At 37.9% G+C, this 22,914-nt stretch overlaps 5 protein-coding genes and 1 long non-coding RNA gene across 7 annotated transcripts; 3 read left to right on the top strand and 3 right to left on the bottom strand.

The window, feature by feature from the left end:
• The first annotated feature begins 307 nt into the window (after positions 1-307).
• On the top strand, positions 308-2,022 carry LOC148788219 (uncharacterized). Its single transcript, XR_016065555.1, has 2 exons — positions 308-1,159; positions 1,411-2,022. It is a non-coding gene; the product is annotated as an uncharacterized LOC148788219 (long non-coding RNA).
• Positions 1,378-5,312, bottom strand: LOC105161574 (serine/threonine-protein kinase BSK5-like). Its single transcript, XM_088880748.1, has 10 exons — positions 4,925-5,312; positions 4,611-4,822; positions 4,184-4,319; positions 3,775-3,908; positions 3,586-3,691; positions 3,303-3,388; positions 2,872-3,060; positions 2,392-2,556; positions 2,061-2,174; positions 1,378-1,794 (listed from the first exon to the last, which is right to left on the bottom strand). Exons 1-10 carry the CDS (start codon positions 5,004-5,006, stop codon positions 1,552-1,554), a joined length of 1,467 nt encoding a protein of 488 aa, XP_088736874.1. The 5' UTR covers positions 5,007-5,312; the 3' UTR covers positions 1,378-1,551.
• Positions 5,313-8,917: 3,605 nt separating this feature from the next.
• Positions 8,918-12,743, bottom strand: LOC105161575 (phosphatidylinositol:ceramide inositolphosphotransferase 1). The gene is made up of 12 exons (XM_011079306.3): positions 12,249-12,743; positions 12,038-12,127; positions 11,015-11,101; positions 10,841-10,909; positions 10,682-10,762; positions 10,354-10,425; positions 10,152-10,212; positions 9,963-10,065; positions 9,682-9,777; positions 9,541-9,587; positions 9,321-9,436; positions 8,918-9,210 (listed from the first exon to the last, which is right to left on the bottom strand). The coding sequence occupies exons 1-12, from the start codon at positions 12,279-12,281 to the stop codon at positions 9,130-9,132; spliced, it is 936 nt and encodes a 311-aa protein (XP_011077608.1). The 5' UTR covers positions 12,282-12,743; the 3' UTR covers positions 8,918-9,129.
• A 2,034-nt stretch (positions 12,744-14,777) lies between these two features.
• LOC105161576 (uncharacterized) lies at positions 14,778-18,930 on the bottom strand. 2 transcript variants are annotated; one of them, XM_011079307.3, is made up of 3 exons: positions 18,716-18,930; positions 15,370-17,979; positions 14,778-15,285 (listed from the first exon to the last, which is right to left on the bottom strand). In XM_011079307.3, the coding sequence occupies exons 2-3, from the start codon at positions 17,596-17,598 to the stop codon at positions 14,998-15,000; spliced, it is 2,517 nt and encodes an 838-aa protein (XP_011077609.1). In that variant the 5' UTR covers positions 17,599-17,979; positions 18,716-18,930; the 3' UTR covers positions 14,778-14,997. The 2 variants fall into 2 exon arrangements, with proteins under 2 accessions (XP_011077609.1, XP_020549447.1); XM_020693788.2 differs by lacking the exon at positions 18,716-18,930 and adding an exon at positions 18,323-18,679.
• Positions 18,931-20,004: 1,074 nt separating this feature from the next.
• LOC105161577 (16.9 kDa class I heat shock protein 2) lies at positions 20,005-20,744 on the top strand. The gene has a single exon (XM_011079308.2). It carries the CDS (start codon positions 20,090-20,092, stop codon positions 20,588-20,590), a length of 501 nt encoding a protein of 166 aa, XP_011077610.1. The 5' UTR covers positions 20,005-20,089; the 3' UTR covers positions 20,591-20,744.
• A 315-nt stretch (positions 20,745-21,059) lies between these two features.
• On the top strand, positions 21,060-22,095 carry LOC105161578 (copper transporter 6). Its single transcript, XM_011079309.3, has 2 exons — positions 21,060-21,949; positions 22,046-22,095. Exon 1 carries the CDS (start codon positions 21,457-21,459, stop codon positions 21,886-21,888), a length of 432 nt encoding a protein of 143 aa, XP_011077611.1. The 5' UTR covers positions 21,060-21,456; the 3' UTR covers positions 21,889-21,949; positions 22,046-22,095.
• The last annotated feature ends 819 nt before the right edge of the window (positions 22,096-22,914 follow it).

The following is a 22,914-nucleotide window of genomic DNA, read 5'->3' as shown; positions in this document are numbered from 1 at the left end:
TTTTTTGAAAAATTGGACATACGGCCATCAAGATTGTCAACATTATTTACACAATCGCTCTTGTTTTTTAGAAAATAATACACATACTCCCAAAACCGTCAACATCATTACACAAATTATCCTTATATTTTGGCTGTCGGGTAATTTGTGTAATTACAGGAATGACATGATGACTTGTGTAACTAGATTATAGATCATAAGTTGACTCCAAGCTCAATTTTTTTGGGTAATCAAGCCAAGAAGTGCTTATTTATAGACGGGACGGATATATAAAAAATTAAATATGCTTACCAAATTTGAAATAAAAGTTGGATTCGAAAATGAATTAACATTGGATTTGATGAATTTATTATTTACCAACAACAAGGCATTGGCTTTTTCTTCACTGATAAAAATGGAGCTCAAATATTGAAAAGATTCACTTAAAATGGTATTAATCTCAAATTATGAAGAATTAAGTACAGTTTTAAACCTGTCGCCAAATATAGCGTAACCCAGAAGTGCAACACACTGAGGACTAATCTTCTGAGCTGTAATGTGCCATCACTGTTTGATGTTCATACAAACTCTGTTTGGTGTGGTGGGCTTAAGCTTAGGGTTTAAGTCGCGAAACCCTGTGGCAAGATTTTGATTTGCATTCCTATTTGAACTGCACTTCCAATTTTGATTTCTCGAAAATCTCATTTGATTTCTTTCTCGCCGTTTCTCCATTTAAGTAATGGCTCCCAACAACGCAAACAACCCTTGTGCTCTCGAGAGAGAGCAGGTGGTTCTTTTATGCTCTGACTCGCGAACACATAAGATGTGGGTGCATGTTTGACGATAATGGGCTTCGGCATTTTGAGGATTTTCTATTTTTGTTTGGTTTAATCTTTTGTTTCAGATTATTGGGATGACGGAATATAGAGTTGACATGTTTAACAAGTAGGTAACTGTGCTTTGTGTTTGTGAAAATGCCCCATGGGCGAAATCGCAAAACAATGGCGTTTGTGTTATCTGCCTTTGAGTGAAACTTACTGTTTTACTGGTGGCTTCCTGATTGTGGTTAATAGTATCTTTTGATTACGAATGGAAGCTTGTTTATCGAGAATTTTAATGCTGTTGTAGTGGACCAAACAGGAGCAATAAAAATCGCTGACTGGTTTTGCTTGCCAAACTTGTAAGTCACATTCATTGATCTTTTAGATGTACAATTTGTTAATCTATTGGGTGGTTTGCTTATTGCAGCTATAATTGGGTAGTCCTGTATTTCACTAATTTTATTACAACCTGAATTGCATAACAATGTATTAGCAACAAATATGTTTCGTCCCATTTCTTTGCTACATGCAAAACTATATCCAGACCTCTAAAATATCAGGGTTTTTAAGTAACAGCTTCTTGAACATTAACGAATTTTCATTCCACAAGACTCGCAAGGCTCAAAGAACGAGAGCTGAAGTTCACAAACTTCAGAAAATGAAATAGCAATCAATTTCAAGTGATCTTTTGGTCTTTGAAGCGGAGGAGATAGAAGCGCTAAACAGATTGAAGGTAATAATCTATACAGTTTTAATTTCTTTTTCTTGTGGCTTCCAAATTTGTGGCTTCTCTGAGTGATTGTTGAGCATCATTTTCCATTCCAAGAGCAAAAAGTGAAGCTGCTTGTAGGTGAAAGGCAGTTGGCCACTCCGGTGATACCACCAGAGCTTGCATGGCGTCCCCTAGAGCTTCATTAGCCATGTCACTCATTAAATAAGACAAGCAACGGCGAGCATAGACAGTCGGAGATACCATTGTACCACCATCAATGAACTACACCAAACACAACATTCGTTCAGTTGAGCCCTTTTCTGGAACAATATGCTAACTCCCCCATAAATACATAGAACCGAAAGGGGGCGAAAAAAGGAATCTTTTTATGGTTAGTAGAGTTTGATGTTTCTCGTAGTATAGCAGATTTTTGTATTTCGAAGCTGTTCCAGACTGCAAGTACTGGAAACATCTTAAGGTATTTGTTATCAAATGATTATAATTTACGCAGATTGTCTCCAGCATCCAGTTTGAGTGGATAAGTTTACCTGTGTATAGGAATCGATGGCTGTGGTAAAATCCTTTGCTCGAAAAGCAGCATCCCCCTGCTTTTTGGAATTCAAGGTCTCCTGCATTTGATTTGTCCACATTTGGAAAGATAGCTGCATGGAAAGAGAAACTCAGTGATTGAAGAGTATCTAACTGACACTGCAATGCAGCTTTTAGAAAAGAGAAACAACAATTTGAGATGTAAATATGAAGCTGAAAAATGAGAACTACAGATTATACCAAAATATGTTCCCATGTTCCCCAAAGGGAATGCGATGAGGAATTTTTCATTTGCAAGTACTATGTGATATAGAAGAGGAAAATGCTAACCTCGTTAGCAATTCCTTCATCGTCCTTGTATCCAGTTTTGTCCAAGATTTCGTGTATGGCAGTGAGGTCCATTCTCAAGCATGCTTCACCCATGGGAGATAACTGTAATGGCTGCGTACAGTTTGTATTTCCTTGGGGAATGCCGAGTAAGGCATAAGAAGGAACCTGATTTGTACATTAATAAGAAAATTACTTAATTCGTCCTGCTCATAGACGAAGAAGTTCTTCCGATTATTTACACAGATGAAATGAAGCAAAATGTTACATAGTTTTTATCCAAGGTTTCAAACTCCATAAAAGTTTCACATGATATTCTGCGAGTACTGGAGAAATTCGCTGAGTGTGAATGAGGAGTAATTAGAAGTGCAAGCATATGATAGTGTGATTTTTCAAGCCTTTACAAGGAAACCAAGTAATCTATCTGAAATTAGAAAATCATACACAGCTGCTGGAGAAAGTGACTCTACTATTTGATCATACCTCAGTTTCTTTCTGAAGAGACATGAGAGAAATAACAAGAGACTTGGCATTTGGCCTTTCTCGTGCTTCATATTGCAAACAGCGGGTAGCTAACTTCACCAACTCAGTTCCATCATCGTTTGAGAAATGACCCTCCAAACAAGAATCCATGAGCATCAGGAAGTTCTTGCCTCGAATAAGATCAAGTGCCTGCAAGAAGAGTCAAGAATCAAATAAGGTCCTGCAAAATTATCTTCAATTGATTGAACTCCAAAAGCTTCAAATTTCAATTTTGGTTCCACAAAGCATTTCATTTATTAAGCATGTTTTTGACATCTAAAATTGTCTTCAGCAGGTAGCAACCTTCTCAACTGAGTCAATAAACAACGGGGATTGAACAGACAAGTGAATCGAATCCATAGTAATTTTCATATTTGAAAAGGAAAACGTACATGGCTTGGAGGTATATGCTTGCCACTTAGAAGATCTAGCAGCATGGTCCCGAAGCTATACACGACACTTTCTGGAGTCACTCTTCCTGCAGGGGAATACAATACCGAACTTATCATCATTCAGAGAAATGCATGATGAAACTCAAACGACCAAATTACAACAAGATTTGAGCACCTTCTCAACTCTCGATACACTACAAGAAAGGAAACAAAGAACTATGCAGAACAAGATTACAAGTGCATGAAGATGGAAGAACATTACTATTTGAGTATGCATATATACCAGTTCTCAAGTACTCTGGAGGAGTGAAAGCTAAGTTTGTGCTGTAACTTTTGCCATCTCTACTATTCTTCATCAAACCAAAGCAAGAGAGCCTCGGATTACCATCCTGTAGACAAGTGGCCGAGGATAAGACCATACAGTGTCACGAACTTCTAAATAGAGGAGGCAAAATTTGCAGTCGAAATCGACCTGATCAAACAAGACTCTGTAAGCATTAAGATCATGATATAATGCCCGCCCTTTACTGCTGCAGTATTCAAGCGCTTGCGCCAAATACAGGGCCACCCTCAATCTCATTGCCCATTTCATTGGCTGGTTCTCCCCTATTCGATTCAACCACGGCATATATCAGAATCTAATCCACCAAATGTTGAATCAACTTTTACACAGTTATGATAAATGACAAAGCAAAAACTTAAAAAAGCATCGAAATCCCCAGTCCCAATCATTTTTAACAGTTTGAACCCGTTCACGATCCTTCGCCACCTCCAAACCACACCTTATATGCAAATTGGATCTCAGAGATGTAAAGGAATCTTCTACAGGAATTTTCTTATTAAACATGCCAGATTGTAATGAGTTAACATATGAAACTCACAATGAAACAAATGCTTTGCCAGAGTCTCATTCGGCATAAACTCTGCCACCAGCAATCTTTCCTCCCCTTCGCAGCAACATCCGATCAGATTTGCTAATCGTTCACTTCTCAGGTTCCCCACTGCCTTAGCCTCATCCTTCAACAGCCCACAAAGAAATATTACAAGACAACATTTAGGAAAACCGAAAAAACATCATCTCTCCCTTAAATTCAAAAACTGATCTTGATCCTTGATTAGAAGAAGAGCCCACAACAGAGCTTGTGTTACGATGACTATATCAAAAACTAGAAAGAAGTTCACACATCCTGGTCTTACAACAAAAGGAAAAACATAAAAGAAAGCTCTACTTTACCAAGCAAATGTATCAGCCCTGGGAAAACATGATCAGAAAAGAAAACAACAGCAACAATGATAAAATATACAAACCAGGAATTGGCGAGAATCAGGCCAAGCAGATTTATTGAAACGCTTAACAGCAATCCAGCGTTCATTTTCAAGCAAGCCTTTGTAAACTACATTCGGGGCCTTCTCTCCATGCTCTGAAACAATGTTATCTGAAGAAAACCCATTTGTTGCAGCTTTCAGCTCGTCCCAGCTAAACTCTCTGAAGCTTGGCAATGAATCTTTCTCTCCATTCTCTACAAAACCCAAAGGGTGTACATTAGAAAATATCCCATTCTGACAAAAACCCACAAAACGAAAACCAATCAAGATTGTCACACAGGCACAAATAAACCAACCCAGATCAGAGGATTGAGGAGCAGAGGACTTGAGGTGGGAATGCCACCAGCAGAAGGAAAACTTGGAGCACCGGGCACCCATTTGACAGTGACAAAGAATTGTGCAGATACTTTTAGCGTTGAAAAGAGAAATAAGAATAAACTCTTGTCTTAGTATCAGCACTCAAGATCAAGCATCGAGATGTCTGTGAAAAATGAGATCTTTTTAGTTTTGTGGATCCAAGAATAGAGATAGTGGTAAAGCTTTGAACTTTCACATTTCAAGAACATGCATTATAAGCATGGGGTGTGTGTGAATTGTGCATACTATGATGATTTTCATGTGTTTGGGCTTTGGTGAACAGTAGTACTCTTAAGTGTGCTGTGTTTGCACAAAAAAGTGTGTCCTTTTCGTTTTAGCTTTCTGCTTTATTTATGCTGTCTTTCAACTACCTCATCATTCTTCTTTTGCCTTATTCCTGTCTAATAGTTGGCGGGATTTTTCTTTCTTTGGAGGGTTTAGTCATAGTTTAATCTGTAGATATAGGAAACACTACAGTTTCTTTGTGTTCGTAATTTCAAGAAATGTGAAAAATGGGTAGATTATGAATTTGTATTTCCAAAATTAGCTCAACACATTCTATACATGTATCAAATAACTGAAAATAAAAAGAAACACTCTGCAAAAGCAGGAAAATTTGAAAGAACTCTCAACATCCCTACCAACTACAGTTTAACAATCTAAAACAACTTGGAAATTGAAAGAATTTCTTGTAGAAGCTGTTGAAAACAAAATCATTTATACAGGGTTTGATTCGATGGATTTGGAGGTAAAAATTTCAAATTCTTAAAAAACAAAATTTTGCAACTGTCTGAAAATTTTAAATATTTATGTCAAATTCGAATTTTTCTATCCAAATACAACACTACTGTTTAACACTACAATTGCAGTATGTGCATGTTATAATCTTGTTGAGATGAAAGTGTACAGTGTGGTGCAATTCCATAAACTTTAATCCAATAATACATCCCCAGGATTTTATAATGAATAAGATAAGCATTTTCAATTGTTTATAGAGTCCCTACCAAAAAAAAAAGAATACCATGTGACACTTTTTTCAAACTAAATGAAGAAGAGAGGAAACCTTTGAAATGATAGAAAAATATTGTTGGGCTGTTTCTGAGTAATAAAATTTCATTCCAAATGAACTTTTTCGGTGCAGGTCAAAGTCAAGAATTCTCGTATGTCTGTTTCTCCTTAATTGAACTTTCACGACCGCTATACATAATTAAGATTAATATGTTGTTGGACTTGGTCAAAATCCAAAAGTTGTTTGAGTAGAGTTCACCTCCTCCAAACCCGGTCTTCTCCAAGACAATTCTTTCTTAAGCAAATTGTTGTTTTGTTGTGGTTGCAGTCCATATGGTGATGGACCCCTCCCCGTACTCTGTACATCGGGTATGACCCTGCAAACTGACAAATCTGTTGGAGTTGTTGTCGGTGAAAGAGACAAAGTTTTTCACAAGAAAATCTCATAAATCAAAGGAGTGGAGTCGAGAGCATGAATTCTCCAAGGGGTTGAATGCAATTTACTTTGTGTTTTATGTTATATTAATAGAGGATAAATTATTGTAGTTTTTTGCATTGTTAAATTGATGAAAAGTTGTAGTCCAAAATATGGGATTTGTAGGAGACAAATAGGTATAGTAATAATGTGTGGTGTTGACTAAGTAATAATTGAGTTAGGAGTGGAGGCAACAGAATATGGGGGAGTGGGGAATAATAGAAGATGATGAGTCATGATATCAGCATTCAGCACTGCTCCCTTCCGCCTTATTCATTCATAATCAACCCCCAAATTCTGGACCTTTTACATATACACAAAACTCAAATTTAAGCTCTTAAAAAAATTATCCAACGCAGCCACGGAAAGAAGGCATAATAATTTGTACCACCCACATTGGGATCAAAGCCACCCTTCTTTACAATCGAATGGACTTATCATAACATATAAGGATAATAATCTTTATTTTTAAATAATTACGTATACATTCATAAAAAATATTAATATTATTTATATAAATTATTCATATTTTTAAAAAAATTACTCATACAACCCCTAAAATGTCAATAATATTTCATAAATTATATCTATTTTTTGCTTATCATGAATGATTTATGTAATTAAATAAAATATAAAAAGAATTTATATAAATAAATCATATTTTTTAGTGTAATTATAATTATCCGTAATATTTATGCATTTCTTCTCTCTATTTCTCTCCCACATAGGGGTGACAGGCAAGTTGAGCCAGTTCGATGTGGTGCTCGAGCCTAAAATACTCTGTTCAGTAGCTCACGAGTCAGGACGAGTTTTTTTTTTCAATATTTTTTATATTTTAAATTTTTCTTGTATATATTTAACTCATATATTATAATTATTAAGTAATATCACATATTTCTAATTTAGCTAATGATAAAATATGGTAGAATTATTTATATATCTAGTTTCTATATAAAAATAAGCTTAATCAACAAGAGAATAAGTTCATAGTATATATTATTTTATATTAATTATTGATTTTATAAATTATCTAATAGTTGAAGAAAATTAAGAATATATTTTTGTTAAAAAGAATTTGGGCTTGTCAATCTAACATAAGAAATAAAAATTCTAAAATAATTTTTATTTTAATAATAATTAAAAAAATAAAGCTCGAGTTCGAGGGAGAATTTTTTTTGCACTCCCACGCACAAAATTTTTTAGAATTTTGTGTTGAAAATTGACAAGAGTACATTATATATATATATATATATATAGAGAGAGAGAGAGAGAGAGAGAGAGAGAGATTTGAATGGTTAAATTAGGGGAAGATGAATGAATGCATAATGCATAGGTGGAGTGGGGCAGGCAATGCAATGCAAGACTCTTATCCTTCATTTTGATATATAATAGACTATAATATAATAAGGGCGGGCGACAGAGATACACATGAAAGGGAGATCACATGGCTAAGCAAAACTAGCTGTGCACACCCCATTTCCAATACACAAATTCTACCCCACTCCCATCAAAAGACAACTTGAATGAGAGAGAATTATTATATTTTTGAGAAAGAAAAGGTAAAAGGTAAAAGGTAAAAGGTAAAAGGTGTGTGTGTCTGTGTTGGGGGTGAACAACCAATTCGCTTATGCTACAAGGCTTGGGCTTGCTCTAAGTGAATGGGCTTCAGAGCCCAAAGTTGACCCATCCACCCATGACCCTTCTTCATCGCCCATGAAACTATATAACTTGATTCACTTTCTTTCCTTACATAAACTCTCTCTCCCTTCATCCCTTAGACAAACAATCCATGCCTTACAAGTTATCATCGCTGCTGCTGGTGAGGCTGATAAACTGAACCTTAGTTCTGTATGCTGTAAAGTGAAGTTGATAGCACTCTGACAACAAATTTGATTTAGGTAACTTAGCATATGCCTAAATCATCAAATCCAACAACCACCTTCTAAATATGTGAATTTGATAGCAACTCTCAGTTTGCTGAAATGGCCATAAAATTTGACAGTGAAACCTTACAAAAACATGACAGAAGAGATGAAGGGAAAAAGACACGCCACGCCCCTCCCTGCCCCGCCCCACCCATAACAAAATTTTATATGGGAGTCTTGAGTTTTGAACATGATGATCCCAGTCCCACTAATGCTAGCACATGGGATTTCTTCATTCTCTAGTAAAGATATATATACATCCATCTGCGTCTATCAGCCATGGGTTTCCCTCCAACTGCACTGCAAGAATGACCCTACCACCACGCAACATTTCTTGTTTCCTCTGTGCTGATTATAATACAGGCCAGAGCTATTGTGGATCTATACAGTTTTCTACGACAATGGCTGACAAGGGCAAATGCAAGTTTGCCTCTTTGTCGTCTATTTCACTAAAACCATACATATAAACTTGATAAGAAATGGGAAGTAAATAAGCGAGAAATCAGGTAAAGAACGACTAGAAATTGGGAATTCCGTGATGCATTATGGTGTTGTTGACGAGATTGCAAGTACTACAAAACTATGAAAAGCATAACCAGGAATTCATGATGCTAGGATTACATATGATGTTTACCAGTCTCCTAGAACTGTCTAGGAGATGGGTTTTCCAGAGACCCAAGTACAATGACCAAGACCTATGCAGTTTGAGTAGTTGCATGGATGCATCCTTCGTTAATCATACACCATTAATAACTGCTTCAACATGCACAATGTTTCCGTCTTCCATGATTTTGCCATTGATTTGGGTTCTTGGCCTCTGAACAGGACAAAAGAGCAATGTCAAGAAAACTTATGTAACTAAAATTGTAGAAAGCAGAGTCATCCCAAGATCAAGAGAGAAGGGATTGTAGGAGCAGTTGTATATACCCAGTCCGCAGAATCCCCAGAATTTCCATTCAGGAGTTTGTGATTCTCTTCTCTCTTGCCATCCTTGCTCAACGGCAGCAACAGCGCTGCAGCTCCATTGGAACGATCAGGCAGTTCTGCAACCAGGTCAGGGTTGAACTTAAAACAATGAAAACACCAGGCAGTGAAGAAAATGGAAATAAGGCAAATATGAGTATTCGGGAAACAATAAATGCAAAACCTGGCAACTTCTTGTCTATAAAGAACACAACCAAATTAACAGTGTACCTGCAATGAAATCATGTGCTTGTGAATCCATCATCCTAACATTAGAATTTACAGGCTCTCTAAGTCGACATGTGCAGGTTAAATAATAACTTACCATGCCACAACGACATCGACAGTGTAGTGCTTACGAGATGCAACAATCAACAAGCTCTGAATCACAACTATGGACCAAGCACAGTTCTTCACAAACCTGCCAGACCAAACCAAGGTACATGTTATAACATATACAATAGTTGTTGAATTAGGCTTCAGTTAAAAATTGGCTTAGAATTTAAATTCAAGAGTAGCACCACCCCCCGCCCCCCCCGGCCGCACCCCAAAAAAGAAACAAAATTATATCTTCTTAAAATTCAACAAGAGATAGCTAGGTCTGACCTCCGAGTGCCATATTTATGGTATGTCCGCACAAAGACCAAAGAGAATATCATGTGAGATGAGAATATCAAATCACCGCAGCCATAAAGCACTCCCCGTGGAACTGCACAACCAAAATGGGCAAGCAATCAAATATTTCTTTGACATTGGAACACCAAATGGCAGACAAACAAGGAAATAATCACCTACAATTAATTAATAGAACTTCTAAGATACTATCAGGGTGAGGCAGCCTAGCGAGCTTTGAGCCCTACATCATTCAGAACAAACTTTCCAATATAAATTGTATAGTTCACTTATAAATTCTGCAGGAAATAACAACATAGATCTTCAGCAGAAAATAAGAGCACTCACATTGAGTGAAAAAGGGAAAAACCAAGTCAACTTTTACCTCTCGACAATGATAGTTTGGACCAGGTAGCTGGGTAGCATAGAAAGTTATGATCCGAAGAATTTGACAAGCCTGCAGCAAAGTTCACAAAGAAAATAAATGATAAATACACTAAAGATCAGTACTTTTTTGTCCATGGCATTCCAAGATGCAGATTAATTAACCGTTGGGTTTTCCCCTCCCCTGTACACTTATACGCATGCCATCTACAAATGAAAAACTCTAGAAAACTTATTAAGCTTCAATTATTTGATACATAAATATGATTAGAAGTTCACAAACTTCTACGTGCAGAAAGACTTTTAAGAAAGTGACAAAATGAACGTACAACTAAGAATGCCAACACCCTGCACCATATCAGGACAGTGTAGATCTTCTTGCTCTTCAAAATGAAAGGATGGAAAGTCCACTGCATCGCATCATGAATATCTAGAACGTTATACTTAAAAGAAGGATTAAAATGTTATCTAGTACTGTGAAAACTTACCAAGAAAAAAGATAGAAAAACTACGGTAAACACACTTTCACTAATGTAAGCTCTGTCTGGACCAAGTTCCTACAGTGTGAAAAAGTTTAAAGCATAAGATAAAATCTCAGGAAAAAGCAAGTATGTGAATGGTAACATTAAGCCACAAAACTATAAAAATAATGCATGCTTTACCGGAAGAAGATAGAAGCCAACATCCTGAAGAGTTGGTCCTGGTCGATGTAGATAATGAACTCCTCGGGCTGCCAGTCCATGGAGGTACTGATCAAAGGCATCATAGACAGACGCTCATATCAGATCAATATAGCCCGCAGATGCCCAGAGGAATAAGCAAAAGGACACAGAAGAATAAACTAAAGCTAATGCCACACAGGCAAACTTCAACCAAAGTAATTATCCATCGAAGGGCTATTAATTTGTCAAATAACAGACTTGAACACTTTCTGGTCTTCCGATAGAAAGAAATACGTTAACTCCCAGCCACAACATTTTCTTCCAGAAGTTGCATTCCTAGCATCTATGCTGAACAACGTCAAAAGTAAACATGAAATTTGAGCTATTCATAATAAGTTGCAGAAAAGCATGATTCATTTGATTATAGAAGATCTCAGGACATAAAACCATACGGTCCACTTCAGGAAAAATTCATATTGCTTTGTCATGTGAAAGTAGAAGCATCAAAAAGCACTAAATAAACCACATATTGATCCTGTCTCCAGTTTGGAAATAAATGATAGTAGAAGTTAACTTTAGCAACATCCATCAAGGGGACAGCTAGAACTTACTTAATCCAAGTACATTACATAATATAGACACAAAATATCCCTAGAATTTAAATAATAGAAACTAAAAACATGGTTTTTCGCCATAGTTCACAGAATTCCAGCAATGGGCAAAATGACAAGCAGCACGAGTGTTTTCTGTCAATTTCAATCTTTAATTTGAATTGGTTGACAACTCAGGAAAATCAAATATTTGTCAATAAATTAAGATATTTAGAACAACAAGTTCTTGATAGCTTGAGTTTGAGGAAAAAAAGTCATGATTGGTTCAGGAATATGTTTTCTCATATTTCCACCATAAAAATTGTCAATTCAGTTCCAGCGCTTACTAAGGGAATTGCTGTGGCACAATCAAACCATTTCAGGCAAGCAAGCAGATATTCATCAATAAATACATACAATAGTACAAACAAACCTGAAAGATGATACCCCCCAAAATATACTTCCAATTTTGTGCAAGAAGTTTGATTTCTGTAGCGGTCTCCGAACAAATTCTCTTCCATAACTTCTCATGGAAAAATCAAGAAAAAAAACAGGTAAATGAAATTAATCACATAAAAATAACATGAAAATCAAACTACCAAGAAAGCAAAAAATTTACTAAGACGACCGGCAAAAAGGCATACCTTTGAAGCCTCGCGACCAATGTAAAACGACATCTTCTATGTGGATGGCAACCAAGAACAGTGCCATATTACATCACAAACAAACCCTTCTGAGAATCAACATGCTTCATCTTCAATAAAAGATAAAACTTTCCTTTATTTACAAACACCCTGATCAAGAATCCACCAGCAAACCAAAGAATCGCTCGCCCTCGAAGATCTAAACAAGCCAAAACCCAGTTTCCAAATTCAGGTTCTTGGACGATAATGGCAAATTCTTCCACTGGTACAGCGCAAAATATTTGAATGATTGAAATTAAAATCGCAGAAAGGCAACCTTCTTTTTCTCTCTCCTAGTTTTTTCTTCTCTCTCCTAATACTTTTGTTTTGATTTGTCTCCTATGTCTGCCAAACCCGATAGTTGAACACGGAGAACAGTTGACAGTGAGGGCAGAGACGAGAGAAAATTTTGCTAGAAAGATTGAACTTTTATGCAAATTGGAGGAAGAGTGAAATCCAATTTTTATATTGATCATGCAACAACACATTTATAACCATCTTTCTTTTTATTTGAACGAGCAGTTACTTTTCATTTTGACCCTTACTATGATTTGTTTAAGGTAATGTTAGGCAAAAATGATGACATTTTTAAATGCTAAAACATGAAAATATGAGGGTGAAAATATTGGTATTTAATGTAAATAATGAAAGTTTCGAATCATATTAGTAGCATTCTTCCATCTGAAAAATATTAATGCACAGAAGATCCATCTATTTGAAACAATAAATTTGGCAACAAACAATTTCGTCACAACTACCGCCCTTTAATTTAAATGTAGCTATGCCACAAATTTAATTTGTGGCGGTTGTTCTTTTGAAAATTTGGCTTATGATTCAAAAGTTGGAAAGGCCCAAGCCCACAGTTCCCAAACCACCCACCTGGATGGCAACCCAATTTTGCTGTCTTGGCCCATTTCTCGCCCTATATTCGTTAGCCGGCCTACTCCTCATTCAATCCGATTCTTTACCTAATTAAACTATTAAAGATGTCTTTTTCTCTTTTTGCAGATGTAACTCTAAAACCTAATTATCTCCTCTCACTCTCTCTCTCGTCTCCTCGTTTCTCCTTCCTCTCTCTGGATCACCACCATTGTCTTCTCTGTTCTCGACTTTTTTGCCCCATCGTCTCTCTCTTCAGCATAAGTGTTCTTCTCCTATAAATACTCCAGTGGTTTTCTGATGAAATAAGAAGAATGAAAGAGAAGCAGAATAAGAATTGCTAAGTGAAATTCTTCTATGTGGTTCTAAGTGAAAAATTTGAATGTTTTTGTGGATCTATGTGATTGAACCTTTGTAGCTAGTTTTGTCCTTTATGGATAGGCCTTGGTGGCGTGTTTGGGCATAGCAACCGGTGTGTGGTTGTCGGCCTTGGTGGCTGTTGGCTATTTTCATCGAATCTGACTCCCTGAGCCATTATCTAATATGTCTGTTCTTGTTCCTAATTCACTGTTGATATTATTCTTTTATTGTATTTATGAGATCTGTAATTATTTGTTCATTTTTGTTGTTATATTGGCTTGTAAAATATTAGGGGTATCGTAACCCACAATTCTTTTATAATAGTTGAGTAGGGTTTTTATCCTTTAAGCTCATCATTGGTGGATAAATTTTCAATAGCAAATAGTTTTATTATCAACGTATTGGGTCAAGTAAAAAATTAAATTGTTAAGATAAAAAAAGTATTACATGATTATAATAAATAATTTGAGTTAAAATACTTAATGCTGTATTATTGATGTATTACACATAGTAATTAAAAGAAATGAATTATCTTTTGCACACCTAGCAAAAAATTTGTAAGAAGCAGACAAATTTTGTTCCTCCACGTCTTATCATTAATACTTAAGTTTGTTAGTAACAAGTAGCAAAAATAAAATAATATTTTGGACTTGTTTACAGGATTGACAATTAATGTTAAGCATCTTGAAAATACTCTAAATTTTTAGAGAGTAGTTAGATAATAATGGAAATTTCTCAATTTAGTGAATATAAGATGGGAAAAATATCTTCTAGAATAGTTTAGAACGCTTCTAAAAGTATTCAATTTAAATGATTTAAAATTTGAATTTGAATATTTTAATGGTCCCCAAGCCTATATATTTATTTGTTTAACAAATTAACTTTGAAAATGTCAAGTATTTGCACATGATTCGATTTTCATTTAAGTAGCGACTTCTTTCTCATCAGAACATTCTTCTCAATTGTTTGCTTCTCGTCCCTTTGGGTCCACTCAAAATGTAGACCTACGACTATTAATATTTTAGATTATTTTTCAGATGTAAAAATACGATTTTGACTTAGAGATATGTAAAAGAGTCAAAATGTGATTAATATGACAATTAAGTAACAGCTTATGATGCAGTAATGAAATGGCAGCCTCACTCTCACCCACTGCACCCACCACCCTTGCTCCATTACTCGTCTCCATCATATCTCCAAATTTGACGCATCTATTTTCAACTTTGGACTGCTCACTGCTGATTAGACATATTGATGAACACATTTCCTTTTTCTTCTTTTGTTCTAAATTCAGAATGAAGGAACCAAATTTTGAAAAAATGCATAGTTTTTACCGCATAAAATCTAACTGTATGGACCAAAAACGATGGATACAAGACTACACAAGTTATAATGGGAAAATGATGTCTGATGCCGACAAGACACTCTCTTTGAGAGATACAAATGGCGCGCCCCTTGCTGCCGGCCGGCCTTAGATTCTTCCAGCTGGTGACAAGGGTGGGCATGTAACGTACTCTGCAGGGACTTGCGCTTGGAATGTGCTGGCTTTCTTCATCTGATCAGTTCCCGCAATTGCTTTTGGAGAATGTTTTGTGTCTGATTGGTCTCTGGTATCGAAGATATCCAAAAATTTCAGACAAGTTATGTATGCTACGCATGTAGCAAATGCCTCTAACAAAGATATTGATGCATCCAACTGAATAGAGTATAACCCATTCCTAAATGGCTCCAAGCTGAAAACGGGCTTGCCTGATCCACCCTGTAAGAAGCAAGCACAAAATGATCATGTACTCAATTTCGAGGTAGAAGAGGATATCTTTTACATGAAATGTTATAACAATACCTGAACAGAAAGATCAACACGATCTGATGTTTCCAGAGTCTTGCTGCCTTTTCTATTGTCAGTAAGGATTCGTAAGTTGCAGCCGACATCCCAACCTCCACAGTCGCATGATCCACCAGATCTCCACCGACTAATTAACGATGAAGGTGTACCTTTAATCGGTGAGCCATGAGGAGCACCAGGGAGAATAACCACCATGCCATTAGAGTTCTTATTTTTTCCTGTGTCCAATGTCTCTTTTGGTACAGACCCCTTATGCTCTCTTTCATTGTTCAGTTGGCTCCTATCACTTAAATCTCTGACATTAAGCTCTTCACTTGAGCTCTCCACAACTATAGCTGCCATCTCCTTGTTCACCTGCCCAGATTCAACATTATTCAAGACAAATTCTCTTGCAACACCCTTTGGTTGGTAGGAGGCCGAACTCTTCATCTGGCCAACAATATTATAGCCAAGGCTGCAATTTTCGCTCTTCAATCCTTGACTTATCCAGTTCATGCTCTTTTTCTTAATCTCATGGACAGAGTAAAATGCATAAATCATGCGAGGATCACTCTTTCCAGATGTTGGCAACTTTTTCACTACAGCAACTAGCACGTCGGTGCTATTGTCAACCACAAGTTTAAAGAAAGGGAGACCATTCCTCAATGTTGGCTCCAAAAGAGCCTGAATAGTTGATGCCTCAGGCTTCCTGTCTCTAGACGGTCCCATACTGCCTATGGTCCTCAAAGTCGTGGGATCTAGGCATGGATTTGGTGGCTGAATGGTCTTAGCAGATTGCGTTCCTTTCCGCTTCAGCAATGGGTCTAGCAATCTCCTTAAAGGACTGGACCTTCCCTTGCTACTTGAATTTTCCTTCTCTCTTTCAGAGTCATCCTTAACAGACGAAACTCCAGGTCTCACTTGGCAAGACTGGACAGTAACATATGAAGAACTGAATTGTGGAATTACCAACCTCTCCTTGAAAGTAGAACTTCGGCTCATCCTCTCAAGGTTAAAGCTTGATGGACGAGCGACGGAGGAAGGTCTTCCTTTCACACTCGATTGCTCAGCAATTTCCTCTTGCATTTTATCTGAAACCTCAATGGAAAATGACAGCCTTCTGGTTCCTCTATTCACCATCAAACGTTCGGTTGTGCAATTACCCAAGTCAATTGCCTGGGAAGTCCCTGAGTTGTGTGACTCCATGGCAGACTCGGTATGAAAAGTGGCACCTGAAAGGAGGGGAGCTGAGTGTTGAATATTGGCACAGGATTCTCCAGCGTGTAGTCCATGAGGAGATAGGTGACCAGAGTTTTCGTTCCCTATGGCTTCTGCCAATTGTTCACCAAGTGAGGTCCTGGATTCTGTGAACTGGGAACTCTTAGAGGAATTCCTCTTTGGGAGATGTTTACGTCTGAGGAACACAACATTTTCCTGGTCTGCTGGGCAGCATTGAGATTTAAAATCAACTCCATCATTTAATCTCCTCTCACTATCATGTGAAGAGAGAGAAAGCTTATGCTTGCCCCAGTCTGCTGATGAAGCTTCTTTTGCCGACACAATCTCTTTCTCAGAGTCCTTTCTTTTTGTGCTGTCTAAGTTTGTTGTAGAACTGCTTCTGTCATAAAACTTTACTTTCTGATGACAGTTCTCCGGCTGCAGACGGGTAGTGCCACTTTCAGCATCTTGAAATACTTGATTCTGTGGTTCCCCTGCATTAGACTTTGTACCTTCAACATATTTTTCTTCCTTGTGATAAATATTGTTTCTTCCATCCTTTGATGAATTGAGATGTGAACTTAGAGATGGTGGGAGTAGTCTCTGAGGTGAACTAAATCGTGAACCACGCGGCACGGACTGTTTTCCTGAAGATAATGAACTAGGACTCACACCATGTGGTCGGTGCCTCTGAGGTGAACTAAATGGTGAACCATGTGGCATGCGCTGTTTTCCTGAAGATAATGAACTAGGATTCATACCATCGGCTGAGGGTTGCCTTTCCACATTTGGACCCATTTTAGGTGGTCCACTAGTTGAGGAATTGCCGAATGATGATGATGTCTTCTTGTCATATATTCCAGGCATACGCTCGTTATATTTCCATGTTTCCAAACGCTTCCAATCAAGAACTCCAAAGTTTAATGCCTTCTCTTGAATGCTACTTTCCTTCTCCACTTGCTGGAGAAAACGAGGTAAATTTGACATGTACTTGATAATCTCATCATCAGTACATGTCTTGTGCTCCATCTGTCACTTCCTGTCGTTCTCTGAAGACTTAGGTCGAATTACTTCATCAGACTTCCACTCCGTCCTAATTCACAAGTGGGTTCAAGGTCCAGCTTGCTAGAAGGATGTCCAACCTTGCAACTGTCTGGAAACTGTAACCTTTTCCTGTCCAGGGCAAAGGAATATGCTCTCTTATAGCATACAAGGTTTGTTTTCATATCAAATTTCTCTCGTCTTGAGAGATGTCCATGCCTGAATTAATTTATGCTTTCAGGACTTAGCTTCCCGATAGATAGCATCAAATAACATCTTCAGGCATTTACTTAGCTATCTGAAAGTAAGTTAGCATTTGCCCATGAAACTTGGCATATGATCAGTGCTTTAAGGGCGTCAACTCTTTTCCTGAGAAGAGAATAGAAAGGATTTATACAATGCAATTCCGCACAAGACAGTATCAACTTCTTGATGCAAGAAAATGGATTTCCTAATGATGAATGACATGTGGTTCCAAATTATAAGCAATTCAACCAAACATGCTAAAAGTTTTAGAAAGAATTACAGGATATGATATGAACGTCAGAAGTAAAATTGAAAGAATGAGCAGCAGATGCACAAATTTAAGTCATGGATCCACGAAGCTATGAACTTCTATTTACTAGATTATGAATTGCAACAAGCAAATTTCTTCCCTCTTAACAGAAACCGAAGTTTTCTCAAAAGAAAGAGAACAAATTAAAAGACATACCCACATTCAGTCTCTTCCGTTGACCTCAGAAATGAGTTGTTTCCAAGAAATTCATGAAAACTCCTAAATTTGGGATATTATGTGAAGATTTACAAATAATTCACATACAAATCAAGAAAGCACGGATCCAAAATATGAACCTCAACTACAGCAAAATTCTCCATAATTTGCATTAATAAACACTAAAACAAAGAGACCACCCAATATATTTCCAAGAAATAGCAGCGCGACAATCTCCAAGAATAACACTAAAGCCAGGAAACACATTTTGAAATAATGAAAATCCCGATACAGGTTCTGTATAGCCATGAATCTTCCGGAGGAAAAGGGCCAATTTTTTTTTAAAAAAAATAAATAGTTGTCAGGCGATATAATATATAGAAATGAACTTACACTGAAAGCAAAGAAAGGAATTGGAGAGAATGTGGAGTCCGAGAAAAGCAAGCTTGATAAACCTCCTTTGAATTGCTGGAGAGCCGAAGAATTAGCAAAAACAGAGCAGTGCCACAGCCACAGGTACATAAGGAGAGAGACACAAAAAGTTGCACCCCGGAAAGGAAATGCACCACTGCACTACAGTGACTAAGAGCAGTGAATGATGGGGGGGGGGGGGGGGGTTCGCTTTCCGTGAAAGAATCGGACGGTTGAAAGTGAGGTGGCAATAGATGGGTGGTCACAATCAGGCAGGGAGGGTGCTGATGCGTCAGCCGTGGATTATATATCACGTCTGCTTCTGGGCCCACTCATGGAATCATAAGTAGGCCGAAACTGAGCAAGAAACCGATGAACTGGGTCACTCATTGGTTCCCCGTGGGCGTCTGGGCTAGGCTAGAAGGCCTTTTGGTATGTAGCTGTGTGTGGGGTTCTTTACATTATTTTGCTCCAACTTTGTCTTTCCTGTTATCCTTTCTTTCCAAGACTGACTAACAAAGAAACGCCAATTCTCTTTCTGGTTTGCTGCGTCGGTCTTCGTTGTCCGGACCTATTAGTTTGGTCACTGTCGAGGTTGCTTTATTGGTCTTTAATTGCATGGTTTGGCAGTTCTGAATTTTCTAAGAATGATAATGGGCCACTGGCAATATTCTTTGCTGTTAAATCATAGCTGGAGATTCTTCGTTCTTGGTTGGTTCCCTTATGTAATTATGGATTTATAGTTTATGTTGGTGTGGAGGTTGCGAGGATTATAACTTTTGGTCAAGAATGCTTGATAAGGTTGTTGGAACGAAATGTTTTTATATTACTTGGATTTGTCGGAACATGGGCCCAATCTAGAAATGTAGATAATTGGGCTCGACAGAGGAAAGTGGACATCGGCAGGCTAAGGCAAAGAGCTTCTACAGGTTAGATAGAACTTTGGTCTTGGAGGAAATGATAAAAACCCGAAACTTGGGCTAGCAAAAACATAATGTGGAATCCACGGTAATCGGATGTGAGGATTTCTCTGTCAGTTGCATAAGAGATGATCCTATTATTCGCAAAAAAAGACAGTAGTAGATCTAAGGAGAAGCATATCGACTTTTGTCTCAGATCTTTCCTTCCCCGTGAAATGGCCAATCCATAAGAATCTTCAGTCTACATCCGACCACTGCCTAAATCGACACATGGAGCATAGATTCCAGTGCACCGAGTTATCTTGATCCTCATCAATGCCCATCTCCACTGAAAAAAGATGATTCCTTCTCTGAAACAAGCTAATTACGCTCATGAACCAAATCCAACTTCGCGTTTCTGCCTATAAAAACCCATATCATAGTTTGTCATAAGCATATGATAGATTATATAGTAGTTTGTGATAATTCCTGCTTTATTATTACGTACACCTTCAACATAACAATGTCCTTGATGCCCATCATTAGATTTAATAAACCAAGAAGACATGACCATGTTTATGATCATCCTTTCAGGATGGATATTTGGCATCCCATTGACGACGTCCACATGGATCATCGCAGACATGTTGTCTCCTTCCACAACATCACCAAGTTTGAGTGGAAGGAAACCCCGGAGGCACATGTGTTGAGGGCTGAGCTTCCAGGGTTCAAGAAAGAGGAAGTAAAGGTGGAAGTGGAGGAGGGTAAAGTTCTCAAGATAAGCGGCAAGAAAGAAGAAGAGAAAGAAGAGAAGCGTGAAAATTGGCAATACTTGGAGTACAGCGAGGGAAACTTCCTCAGGGCTTTTACCTTGGCTGAAAATGTTAAACATGATGAAGTCAGGTGCTCGTGGGAGAACGAGGTCCTCATTGTCACAGTTCCTAAAATGGGATGTTAAATAATCTCCTGTATGAAAGTCCACTTTATGTCTTTCCAGGAAGAAATTAGTAGAATAAAACTATCTTTACATGTCATATAGAGATGTAGTAGTGCTCGTATTGTATGTCATACTGCAACATTCCAGTTGAATAAAACTTCTCTCTCTCTCTCTCTGTCTTCCGGTTATCATTCTTGTTATAATTAGTTCAATTATTTGATAAGCCTGCACTAATGCTAATGATTATTAGGCTTTGAGCTGACCGTCCTAAATTTTGGGGTTTGCATTTATCGGCCGCTAGCAAATGGAATAAGATTAGCAACTTGCTATGAATTTTGAGGGCGGCATAAAATTTCGAGTCAATTTTAGTAAATAAATATATTTCAATATCGTACTTTTGCATAGGATACAAGTTAACATATATAGGTTTCTTGGATCAATAGCAGACATTTAATTGGATCGTGACGAAAAAATGAATAAACTTTTAGACCATCTTCAGAACATTATTCAGGGTTACAGCTTGAAGGTTTTGGGCAAGGCAACCATTGCAAATTGTTTTGGCTAAGATGAGTAGGTAAACAAAGCTGTTTGCAACTTAATCCTATATATCCCACTTTGGACACCAGTAGTCCCCTACTTAGTTGTGAAGAAACCGAAGTGATCACAAGTAGAGAGAGAAAGGAAAAGAGAAATCAGTAAAGACAAAAATGTTTTGTTTTTCTCACCATATCCCTCTCATCCTGGTTAATAAAGCTCTCCCAGCATTTCTCATCCTCGGTATTTCCCTCTCCTAACTTTGGAAACCATAGTTCTCTCTTCTCATCATTTCCAAGATATAACATAGAAAGAAACGAAAATATCCCACGAACGAACACGATCATAGCAACATGTCCATGCCAATGCCCATGTCCCCACCGTACAACAATCAGAGCACGATGAATACGGATGGCATGGGAATGCACATGAGCTTCTTCTGGGGCAAAGACGTGGTGGTGCTTTTCGCGGGATGGCCCGGCAGCGGCCGCCTCGGCATGTATATATTAGCCCTGGGGACGGTGTTTGTGGTGGCTGTGGGGGTGGAGATCTTGTCGGTGACGCCGAGACTGAAGCCGAGGGGCATAAGCCCGGTGGTGGGTGCGGTGATTCATGCGGCTGTTCATGCAGTTCGCATGGCTCTAGCTTACCTGATTATGCTGTCGGTCATGTCTTTCAATATCGGAATATTTGTGGTGGTGGTGGCAGGGCATGCGGTGGGCAGTTTCGTTGTTAAGTACAGAGCACTGACCGCCGTGGCTCGGGCGGTCGAGTTCCAGTCGTAAGTTGGGGGTGTGTGTCCTATAAAGTGGGTGCTTAATCATCAAGATCCATGAATTCCCTTGGGTTCGTTCTGTTTCTTTTTCTTGTATGCAGTTTAGCATCAGTTTTGATTCAGAAAGAGGAATTTATAGTATATTGTATAAATTCTGGCACATGCAGTTAATTTTGTTTCAGAGATGGAGAATAAAAGATGATTTTCTTATCCTTTACCTCTAGCTATCTATCTACACGGCCGGATTCTGGGATGTTGGGGTTGGATGAGGAAAGCATTACGGGTAGAGTCGGGGTCGACAACAATTGAATGATGCACGTGGCGAAATGGTAGTGGTTCTGGCCATGGAGATATTTTATGAAGAATATTTGGGTCGTTTTCATGATGGTAAGAATAAAGTATTACTGGATCAGAATTAAATGACAAGGAGTAAGTGGGAGTGGGAGTGGGAAGATTATTGGGTATTGGGTATTGGGTATTGCGGCCACTGTTTCTTTCTTATCTATTAATGGAATTCTAGAGTTGTTACATTTCATTTTCTTCCATCTAAAAAGCCTATGAACCAAAGATTTCCAGTACCAATAAAGATCCTGATGCTCATAGTAACAAATTTATCACCCTTTAGATTTATAATCACAAAATTAAGTTATTTACTGTAAATATTCCAATAACCCCATACCAATCCCATGGTATAATACTTACTGCCCCTACAAAGAAGGAATTGGTTATAAATCACATACACAATATTTAGAAATTTGTGACTCAGTAGGTGGTGGAAAATTGTACACCACTCACTCCGTTCATATGTGGGTCACATCACATGCCATATTAAATTGATTCCAAAAATGATATATATACAAATCGAAGTGGTGATGGGCACCAGCCCCAGCCCAAGCCCAAGACATATATGCAGCATCGGCTCTGACAGGCCCAACCCCAGTAAACAACCAAACCCAAACAAGTTGTTCACTCTAGTCCTGGTAGACACACACACAAACAGTCGTCCGCCTTCCCCCCGAAATTCTTCCCCTTTTAA

Source organism: Sesamum indicum, linkage group LG5 (assembly GCF_026168435.1).
Source record: "Sesamum indicum cultivar Baizhima isolate 11 linkage group LG5, ASM2616843v1, whole genome shotgun sequence".
NCBI classification, from domain to species: Eukaryota; Viridiplantae; Streptophyta; class Magnoliopsida; order Lamiales; family Pedaliaceae; genus Sesamum; species Sesamum indicum.
Note: the sequence above shows the minus strand (reverse complement) of the source record. Positions and strands in the feature narration are given on the sequence as shown.

Excerpts from the sequence above, each read along its gene's own strand:
- LOC105161574 (XM_088880748.1), bottom strand. The coding sequence starts at position 5,006 with ATGGGTGCCCGGTGCTCCAAGTTTTCCTTCTGCTGGTGGCATTCCCAC. Across the intron at positions 2,557-2,871 it reads CTCTTCAGAAAGAAACTGAG|GTTCCTTCTTATGCCTTACT; the intron begins GTATGATCAAAT and ends TGTACAAATCAG. Across the intron at positions 2,175-2,391 it reads ATGAAGGAATTGCTAACGAG|CTATCTTTCCAAATGTGGAC; the intron begins GTTAGCATTTTC and ends CTTTCCATGCAG.
- LOC105161575 (XM_011079306.3), bottom strand. The coding sequence starts at position 12,281 with ATGTCGTTTTACATTGGTCGCGAGGCTTCAAAG. Across the intron at positions 10,910-11,014 it reads TTGGCTTCTATCTTCTTCCG|GAACTTGGTCCAGACAGAGC; the intron begins GTAAAGCATGCA and ends TTCACACTGTAG. Across the intron at positions 9,437-9,540 it reads TATAGACAAGAAGTTGCCAG|AACTGCCTGATCGTTCCAAT; the intron begins GTTTTGCATTTA and ends ACCTGGTTGCAG.
- LOC105161576 (XM_011079307.3), bottom strand. The coding sequence starts at position 17,598 with ATGGAGCACAAGACATGTACTGATGATGAGATTATCAAGTACATGTCA. Across the intron at positions 15,286-15,369 it reads GTGTTGATCTTTCTGTTCAG|GGTGGATCAGGCAAGCCCGT; the intron begins GTATTGTTATAA and ends TGCTTCTTACAG.
- LOC105161577 (XM_011079308.2), top strand. The coding sequence starts at position 20,090 with ATGATAGATTATATAGTAGTTTGTGATAATTCCTGCTTTATTATTACG.
- LOC105161578 (XM_011079309.3), top strand. The coding sequence starts at position 21,457 with ATGTCCATGCCAATGCCCATGTCCCCACCGTACAACAATCAGAGCACG.